General features: G+C 36.5%; 1 protein-coding gene and 1 long non-coding RNA gene across 3 annotated transcripts; one reads left to right on the top strand and one right to left on the bottom strand.

The window, feature by feature from the left end:
* Positions 1–670: 670 nt before the first annotated feature.
* Positions 671–3,709, bottom strand: LOC125472608. 2 transcript variants are annotated; one of them, XR_007254526.1, is made up of 7 exons: positions 3,144–3,709; positions 2,671–2,744; positions 2,185–2,520; positions 1,759–1,887; positions 1,442–1,667; positions 1,141–1,327; positions 671–1,001 (listed from the first exon to the last, which is right to left on the bottom strand). It is a non-coding gene; the product is annotated as an uncharacterized LOC125472608 (long non-coding RNA). The 2 variants fall into 2 exon arrangements; XR_007254525.1 differs by having other exon boundaries at positions 671–998.
* A 509-nt stretch (positions 3,710–4,218) lies between these two features.
* LOC103959751 (plasmodesmata-located protein 1) lies at positions 4,219–6,243 on the top strand. Its single transcript, XM_009372113.3, is given in 3 exon segments — positions 4,219–4,875; positions 4,877–5,168; positions 5,805–6,243. Coding segments are annotated over 3 exon segments (903 nt in total). The 5' UTR covers positions 4,219–4,404; the 3' UTR covers positions 5,945–6,243.
* The last annotated feature ends 3,908 nt before the right edge of the window (positions 6,244–10,151 follow it).

The raw sequence follows: 10,151 nt of genomic DNA, 5'->3' as shown, positions 1-10,151 counted from the left end.
TCTTTTAAGTTAACTGTGATCCCCAATTTATAATGCAATTTTCCACCTTCATTACATTAAGAAATGCAATTAAAGGAAATATATGTCAGTCCGTTTTTCTAATTGAAAATATGTTCATTTTATCAACAAATCAAGGTTGTGTTATTGCCCTCTTTGCAGTCGAGTTTGAATCTCATTTTATTCAAATTGTAGTACTTTAGAAAATATCATTTTATTAGGCACACTGTTCTAAAAAGTGGCCTAGGCGCTAAGTGAAAGCCGGCACCTCAATTGAGGCTTAGGCGTTTAGAAAATCGGTGAAGCCTCTAAGTGGCAATTAGGTGGTTTAGGTGGGCTCTAGGCGGTTCAATTGTTTTATTTTTTACTTTTTTAGGTTAAGGGTTGGACGATAATTATAGACTTTCTTTCTTGTAAAGTAACTCTAAATACACGTGTCATTTTATGTATTCAATATATTGTAGCTACTTATTTGTATGTTTTTATTTTTTGTTATAATTTAACTTAATTAAAATTTAAAAACCCGCATAGGACCCACCTAAGTCCATTGGCGCTAGACTCTTACTCACCGCCCAACTAGCGCCTAGCGCTTTTTAAAACCTTGATCAGGCATAACAATAACTCCAACAAAAGAAAACAACAATTATAAGGGTCTATAGTTTAGTGATCACTCTTGCAAAGCAACTAGGAAGCGACTATTGCTTGAGAAGCTATATTTGTTCTACCACCACTGTAGCTTCAAAACTTTAAAACCACAAACGGGAAAGTTTCCCTACAATTAAATTCAAATCATGATGTAAAAATTAGGGTTTAATTAGGATGAAAATCCACAACTAGGGCTGGGTACGGTTCATTCCAGTCTGCGTTTTGGTCGGAACCTCGCATCAAACCAGCCATGTATCATGCACTTTCACTGCAGAATATATGAACAGCTTCATTCCAAAATCAGTCAATTTTTATTAAGGTTTCTATTGACAGTTCATTCTTCTCCCCTTGAGCCACTGCTGAAAGATAAGAAGAAAATAATTCATAAGAACCAAAATTGCATTTCAAATTCTAAAAATAACACACAAAATTGCATTTGTGGCCAAATAGTAATGCCATGCTTAGACATTAAACCTGAGATTAAGAAAACTCTATTACCTTGATCAGATATATATGAAATTTTAGGGTTGGCACATCTTCTTCTGTGATTTGATGACAAAATATTAACCCAGTGCTTTGCGTCAAATGCTAGGTTTGAATTCATTGTTCCTGACTGCATATCATCGTCGTCCACATCATCATCAACTTTGCAATCTTTCACTTCCATATTTTCAATCCATATAACCTGCATTGCATGAACACAGAGAAATTGTCATAACCCCTATCCTCTTATATATCACCTTACATATGTGGAAAAATAATTAGATTGAGATCTTGTTGCAGTTGATTTAGTGCTAACCTCGGATAAATTTTCATACGTCCTGAGGCGCTTGACAATGACCCCAGATGGCCTCCGAAGACAGTTCACTTTCGATGCAGCAGAATCAAGTGAATGCTGCTGAAAATAATCAGTTGATAGATCAACTACAGCCCATGTATCTTCCATGACTGCTCCGTACAAATCTGACAAAACGGTATTTTTGTTTTTGCACAAATGGTGTAGGCAAGTGAAATTCAGCATTGACCTGCATAATTTAAATTCTTGCATTAGATTAGCACATTCAACCGATATGGAAGGAATAGGCATGTTTTTGGTCGAGGGAACGGGATAATTACAATTGTCATATCGATATGGTTGCCAGATTCTTGTCCTCTGTGCATTGCCGATAGACGTCCAACAACACCAGTTGGTTCTTGTACACATCCTCGATGAACAATGTGGGAAAAGGTTGAAGCCCATTTGTCCTGAAAAAAAAGAGGGGCTAACAACATAAGCAACATATATATATACACACACACACACACACGTATGGATTAATGGAGGTGATGAAAAAGGGACCAAAGATTTTGTACTTAGGATTATTAGTTCCCGTTTGGGACTACTTCTCATAAGTGCTTTTGTGCCTAACATCAGAAAGTGCTTCTATGACCTAGAAGCACATTTAAGTTTTCTTGCCAAACTTAGAAGAAAGCGTTTTAAGCCTTTTTAGAAGCAATCTCAAATAGGACTTTAATGACATGACAGGCTCAAGAAAATCTCACCACGTCAATCATAGTAGTTATCAAAAACCTAGGAGAAAGAGGAAGAATGACGCGCTCAACGGAGGATTCTACTTTCATTCCGGGTGAAGGCGGAGTCTTGAACATTTGTTGTATATCCTCGATTGAACCGAGTGGTGGAAGGCCCATCTTCCAAGCTTTTGCGTTGATAGCCAATGTCATAACCTCTCTGTAAGCTGCAAGGCAGATGTTATTTGCCTCCTGTAGTTGTAGGAACCCATTATCAGATTTCTCATCGATATCTTCATCGGAAGAAGACTCATCCGGATCCAAGGAGATGACTAAATAGGGTTGTCCTTGAGCATTACAGCTATATTTCTGTGAAATAACAGGCCATCAAACAACAAAACATAACATATTAACAGGAAATTTAGGGTTTCGCCAAATATCAATCAACACTTGAGAGTCCAAAGTTACTAAATCTTTCAACTTCTAGATAAATACAGAAGCAATTGAGAGTTGTCATACCATATTTTGTATCTTGGATTGAAGGGAAGAAGTCAAGCCACCAAAAACAAAAAAAAAACCAACAGGTTCTGCAACTAGAGGGCAAAAAAATCAAGTAAACGTCAACATCTTCACCAAGAAGTTACCATTAACAAACAACAACATTCGGGTTCTAGTACCAAAAACAAACATCAATCATTGGAAGAAAAGAAAAAAATTCAAAGAATTCATGGGGCACAAACACAAAAGGATATAAAATCCCTAGTCTAAATGATCAAATCATATCCAAACATATAACTTACTCAGAAACTTGTTCCGACCAAAGCCATTAGGGTTAGCCCAAGCAGCGAGAGAGAACAAGGTATTGAGTTAAGATTAAGACTAGGGTTCAATTGCTGCCAATGTAATTTGAAAAAAAAAAAAAACTGCTTCTGATAATCAACAATCAAATCTTCATTGACAAATAGTAACACAGTATGCTCGGAAACCAGTACCTCTAGCGACTTGTTGAACTTGATGTAAAATTTGAGAGGAGAAAGTAGAGAGAGTGGTAAGTTTGTGCTTCTTGGTTTCTTGTGTTGGGTTAGTTTTCAACCACGAGCTTTTGGGGTTCTACTTGAACACCTCGTCTTTCTTCAAGTCGTGCTTATATATAGGTTTTGGGAGAAGGGATCGCACGTGAGAACCATGTGATCTGATGTGTTTTTTTTTTTTTCTTTAGGGTCAACTTTATTTCGGAAAAAGTCCAAGATGGAAAATTTTATTTTTCGACCGATGAAGAGCAAAATGGTAAGTTGGGATTTTAAAAGAGAAAGTATAACTTACCATGGCGGACATAACAAGAAAAGGAAAAATATATAAATTTGAAGGAAGGTTGAGATGAAGGTCAATGCTTAGAAGTTTATAACTCAATCAAATAGTTTAGATAGGTTTAAAAATCTGAACTTTCTTTAGTCATAAATTGCATCATGCTTGATAATTAGTTATCGAAATCGTCATCCGTACATCATCTAATAAAACTTGAGACATACAAATAAAAAAATATTATTATATTATAGTGCTAGTAACACTGTCTCTTGTTAACTACTAGCACAATTATGGAACCAAATCAAACTATTTGGCAAGTGACTCACAACTAAAAGAGAAAGACACAAATACCCACTAAAACGTTGGATATAGTTTTAAGCATATAAGAGGGACGAGAAGAGACAATCTGCATGAGCAAGGAATTATTAAGAGCTAAGGTTACCGTCTTAACCAAATGAAGTTCATGACAAGACGTCTTTTATACTTACGAGAGGTCTGAACATGGTTAAAACCGGTAAAAAAACACGAAAAGCATGCCTAAATAAGTTTACTCTTACTCTATGAGTACTAACGAGATATCGAACTTCGGTCAAAAATAAGGTACGCAACACTTTGAACTCTACTCTCGCCGAATAGCTAGTCTCCCTACTCTTTCGTTATTTAGAAATTAAAAAAAAATATTGTTCAAAGGAGCATATATAACTTTTGTTTTCCAAGAGTAACAAAAGCTAGCAAGGCTACACAACACACAGCCGGCCCGAAAAGTCCAAAAACCCAACGAAAAACACATCCAGGGGGACTCTTTATAGCAAAAAAAACCAAGCTCCTTACTTGTTTTCAACTAAACCCAATTCTCCAGAAATCGCCGAAAGCTCCCCTCCAAAAAACTCCAAACCCCTTCTTAAACCTTCCAAGGTGTGATCAAATTTCAAACCCCACATCCCAAAAATGGTTTTTCCCACTTCCAATCCCTCTCCTTCCATTTTCTCTGCTCTGTTTTTCTTCACCCTCCTCGCCTCCTTTCCATTTTCCACCATTTCTGCTGATCTCACAAACTTGATCTACAAAGGCTGTGCAAACCAAAACTTCCAAGATCCAAATGGAACTTACAAAAAAAACCTCAAATCTTTGTTCGATTCTCTGGTCTCCCAATCGTCGCAAAAGACTTACTTTTCCAGCACCTTTGGCGACGGCCAAACCGCAATCGTGGGGACGTACCAATGCAGGGGAGACCTCAGCACATCCGATTGCAACCTCTGCGTCAAAAATATTCCAGCTTTGGCCAATAAACTATGTGGGGAGGTAGTAGCAGCCAGAGTTCAGCTGGGTGGGTGTTACCTGAGGTATGAGGTTGCTGGGTTTCAACAGGTTCCAGGGACACAGTTTTTGTTTAAAATTTGTAGGAAAAATCAGGCAAGTCGGGGTGAGTGCTGGGTTTGCAGACAAGAGGGACAAGGCTTTTGGGATGGTGGAAAATGGGGTGAAAAATGGGAGTGCTGGGTTTTATACTGGGACTTATCAGTCTGTGTATATTTTGGGGCAGTGTGAGGGGAATTTGGGAAGTGGGGATTGTGGGGATTGTGTGAAAATTGCTGATCAGAGGGCTAAAAGTGACTGCAACGGTTCATTTTCTGGGCAGATTTATCTTCAGAAGTGCTATATCAGCTACAACTTTTACCCCAATGGTGTGACAAGCATAGCGTCTTCATCAGGTAAAGTCTGAGACCAAAAAAAATCTTTTTCTTTTCTTTGAAGTATAAATTTTGAGAAATGATTTCCGCACTACTTATTTTTTGCCATGTGTTTTTTATTTTCTTCTAGCCATCGAATTGAACAAATTAAAAAGACGAAAACAAACAAATAAATGCCGGAAGTAAAAGCAGGTGTGAAAAATTGAAAATCAGTGTCCTTTGAATTTTTCTTTGTCATTCTCTGACAAGGGTTATACTTTAGGACCTTTGATTTATATGTTCGAGTATTGAATTCCAAGTTGTCTTTGGCCGGACGCACTTTGATTTTATAGGTGGGGTTTTTCTTAATTTAATTTTTTGGGTGATGCAAGTCAAAATTTGATGTGGGATTTCTTTGAATTATTTAATTTCTGTTGGGATGATAATGCATCGGTATGACGATGGATGAGAGCGAGACAGAGAGAGACGGTTGTCTGGTGTTTTAGACTTGTTTCTGAAGTTTCCTTCTGTTGTGAGTAACGCCATCACTTTCCACTTCTTTTTCTTTTTCTTTTTTTTTTTTTTTTTTTTTTTTGACATTTAGGGTCAGTTAAAAATGCTTACGAATAAAAGTGTTTTAAAACGAATGACGTGCTTAATTGGTGTATGAACTTGCAGGGTCTAGGCACCATACACAGAGGACAGTGGCAATTGCAGTGGGAGGGTTGGCAGCTTTTGGGTTTCTAGTTGTTTGTTTGATGTTTGTTAAGCAACTCATGAAGAAGAAACATGGTGGGAAGCATGGAGATTACTATTGAAGATTGAATTAGTGCTTTTCAATTAAGACAAGTATTTTAATATTAGGGTAGTGCTATCCACACACCATTTTTACTTGTCACGCACTCTCTCAATTTCCGATTGTCGTAAAGAGAAAATCAATAACAAACAATTAACAAAGGCGTGTAATTATTTACTGCAAATTACTGAGGGTAAGACATGGGTGGCCTTTGAGTTTTAGGGTTCATCAACTCTGCCGACATATGTTGGAAATTTTGTTTTATGTAAAAATGGGCAGACGTATATATATATATGGATCCTCAAATCATTTTTGTTGCTTCCATGAAGGTATACTTTTTAGCTTTCGATTTCACTCTCCCTTATTTTGTTTGAATATTCACTTGCTTCTGCTTCAATTATTGTGATAAAGAAGTTGGCCTGGATCCACTTGCTTCCTTTTCTATTTTGGCCATTTGCCTCTTAATGCTTAATGACATTTGAAAGCGAACATTGATTGACCCTTTACTTACAAATCACAAAGCATTTAAGAGTAAATTTATTAAGGCTTTTTAGCCAAAATTGATATTGAGATTTGCATAACACATCACTTTGGTTTCTGAGATTGAAAATCAAAAGAAATGGTCCCTGAAATTGTTCACCATCCATTATTTTGGTCATTCCGTTAAAAACTCCGTTAAGTGTCCCGGAGTTCTTAGCCAAAAGTTTGGACAATTTTCAAAGTTCTATAACTCAATCATTTCTTAACCCAATTTGACCCATAATATACCAAAATGAAGACAAGAAATTGTAGAACAAGATTATACCTATTTGGAAGCCCAATGGTTGCTGGAGATGACTGGAAAATAGCTTGAAAGGTGACTGGTCCGTTGGAAAACTGAAAAACTTACTAGAAACTGGGTAAACTTTAAACATTCATAACTTCTTCAATACTCAACGAAATTGAGTGATTCAAAAACAAAAATCATACTTCTGAATAATACAAAGAGAATGGTACCTTTCTCGACGGCTAATTTGTCGTGGTTTGGCCCAAAAAGGGCTCGAAAGTGGCTAACTTGAGACCAATACAACCACTTTCGAGCAGTTTTTCCGCCAAACCATGACGATTTAGCCATCGAGAAAGGTACCATTCTCTTTGTCTCGTCGAGAAGTAGAATTTTCATTTTTGAATCACTCAATTTTGTTGAGTATTGAAGAAGTTATGAACGTTTAAACTTTACCCAGTTTCTTGTGAGTTTTCCAGTTTTCCCGCTGACCAGTCACCTTTCATGCTATTTTCTAGCTGTCTTTGGCAACCATTGGGCTTCCAAATAGGTATAATTTTATTCTATAATTTTCTATCTTCATTTTAATATATTATGGGTCGAATTTGGTTAAAAAACGATTGAGTTACGAAGCTTTGAAAATTGCCCAAACTTTCGGCCAAAAACTCTGGCACACGTAAAAGAATTTTAACGGAAGAACCAAAATAATGGATGGTTAACAATCTCATGGACCATTTATATTGATTTTCAATTTCAGGGACCATTTTAGCTAAAAAAACCTTTATTACAACACTCAAAAAGAAAGTTTACACTCACATACAAAACTCTGAGTAGTATGTAAAAGAGAAACAAGAAATGCTAACTCAAAAGTAGGACTCTCCATTAACTTTTTGTCTTCTCATGTTTTTTGCACAATGTTATAATGTTGACACGAAAATACATTAAACTGTGAGATGGCAGAAAGTTAAATTTTTTAGAATTGTAGAAAAATCTTGAATGGGGATGTGGGAAGCATTTGTTGTTCAATTTCCTTAAGGAATTGTTATTAGCACTCCAAAAATCTCATTTAGCACTCCAATATTTCTATAATTAGTAAGAAAAATACACTTGTGAGGAGTGTAAAATGAAATTTTTGGAATACTAATAGTAGTTCCATTTCCTTAATCAAGCATACTAAAACACAATGGGCATGATTAGGGGGTGTGCCCAGCTTTCACTAATAACTCTATAGGTTTTGCTTAAATGTTAATCTGGCTTTAATTAATCTCCAAATGATCTTTATATCTCCATTCTCCAATCCCTACTTAGCCGCCTTATCATCATGCAAGACTTGGGACCCACATAATATAACAAGTGCTAGTGTGCTACGTGCCCTTTTTCTTTATTTTCCAGTTAGCTGTAGCTTTTATGCATTAATGCTGATTGTGAGAGCCAACATTTTCATGGATGAAGGATCCTCTTCCGATATTCCTTGTGAGAATTTTAGAGATCAATTCATCGTAAGAATTTATTGTACATCGTATGGTTAATTTTCATTAGGTATTATTTGTGTTTAATTTTAAATAAAAAATTTAAAATGATTTCTGATCGCATGATGACTGATGAACAACTAAATGAATTACATTGATATCTAAGATGCTCACAAAAAGAATCCGGATAGGATCCTGTTTCCATGTTTATGGCAGAAAAGTAATTTTAGCTTGCATGCTTCGCTGGCAATTTGTGATTGGACGTTTGTTACTTCATAAATCATGTAGATAATTGAGTTAATAGCACAAATCACAAAAGATAGTTTAGACTTCTTAACCAAGTAATGAAATGGGCCATATATAGCCCTTTTACCTTCTCGTCTCCTTGTTGGGATCATAGCTATAAGTGAGTAATCAAGATCCTACAGTACGTGAGAATGAATGTTCTTAACAGATCGAACTTTATATGTTAAAACTTAAATTTGACTATGATAAATATTGATTAGCATATGAGTAACTCTTGGAAGTTATGATCCAAAGAAATGACTAAAGCACCATACACCGTGAAAATTTTACCCCGATGTGATCCAAATCGACTAATTGAATCAAATTATGGATTGTATCACCTAAAGAACATTCACACGACTATAATGCTATTGTAACAGTTATCTGAAGCGAGTAACACATATACAAGTGTTGAATTTACTTAGAATATCGCCAGAGTCATTGTCTTTAGTATCCAACAACATTGCGTAGAGCCATTTGAGATTTTCAATCTCAACCAACGTTTTTCTTATAATATTGAATTATTTGCGACTTGCGAGAGCCTCTCACGCCGGCCGGGCCAGCACTTATTCAACTTCGTGCACTCCACTCATCAGCTTCTTCAACTTCGTGCACTCCACTCATCACTTATACGAATAACTACTTCCATAGTTTCAACCGCAACCGACCTCTGACAAGAGAACTTCTACACTAGAACATCTGATTGAAAAAATAATTATCAATAAATCGTTGATGTATTCCCAAACGTAGAACACTTAAGGATTCATTTGATATGGATGACTGAATTGAAATTGATGTAGCCATTTTTAAAGTATGTTGAAAGAAGAAATAAAAAATTTGTAGACAACTTGCAAGTCCCCCTCCTCCCTCTTTGATGGCAAGCGGAGATGGTGTCATGCACGCTTCTCAACATGGTTACACAATTACTTGCCGGAGAATTGGAGGACGATATTTCCGCTCCAACACTAATCCTCCTCTAATCCCTTAAAATGAAATATCATTCTTCTCTACCTTCAAAATACCTAGAATTTAGCGTGTTATCCATTCCAATCCAATCCCCTATACCAAATGAGTCCTTAGGACATAGTTCTACTACACTCTAGCCATTAAGTTCCAGCTCTATCATACCAATGAGTGGGCAGGCATAAAGATAAAGCTATACAACCAGTAAAACTGAATGTCGTTGGTCCAAGTTATAAATTCACAATCTTTATACCACTACCACACCATATCTCACCACATATCATTCTTTTCCAAACTGGAAAATCAAAACTACCTATAACGCGTACGCTAACCGATCACTTCTTATGACAACCATCATCATATCATCATTCAAAATGGCAAGCGTCGCCAGCTACAACAAATACGCACGCCAACCATCGATCAAGGGTTTGAAATGAAAAAAGAAGAGGCGTGTACAATAAAATCTGAGCAAATAGCCAACATATCACCAATGGACTCGTATAAGGGTTAAAACACATACCGCAACGGTTATGACTAAAGGAGGGAATTCTACATACACAATGACACAACCTTCTGAAAATGTCAAGTGGTGCCTACAAAAGGGGATTGCCTTAGACCTTAACCAACTCCCCACGACGACAATCTTTCTACATTATAAGCACTCAGTCTTCTGGAAAGTTAGAGAAGGAGATGGTGTGCATCAGTTTATGAAAGATACAAACGCAGACAACTAACCCCAATTTTCACAA

The sequence above is a fragment of a genome, unplaced genomic scaffold (genome assembly GCF_019419815.1).
Source record: "Pyrus x bretschneideri cultivar Hongxiangsu unplaced genomic scaffold, Pyrus_bretschneideri_v1 Contig7, whole genome shotgun sequence".
Lineage (NCBI taxonomy): Eukaryota > Viridiplantae > Streptophyta > Magnoliopsida > Rosales > Rosaceae > Pyrus > Pyrus x bretschneideri.
Note: the sequence above shows the minus strand (reverse complement) of the source record. Positions and strands in the feature narration are given on the sequence as shown.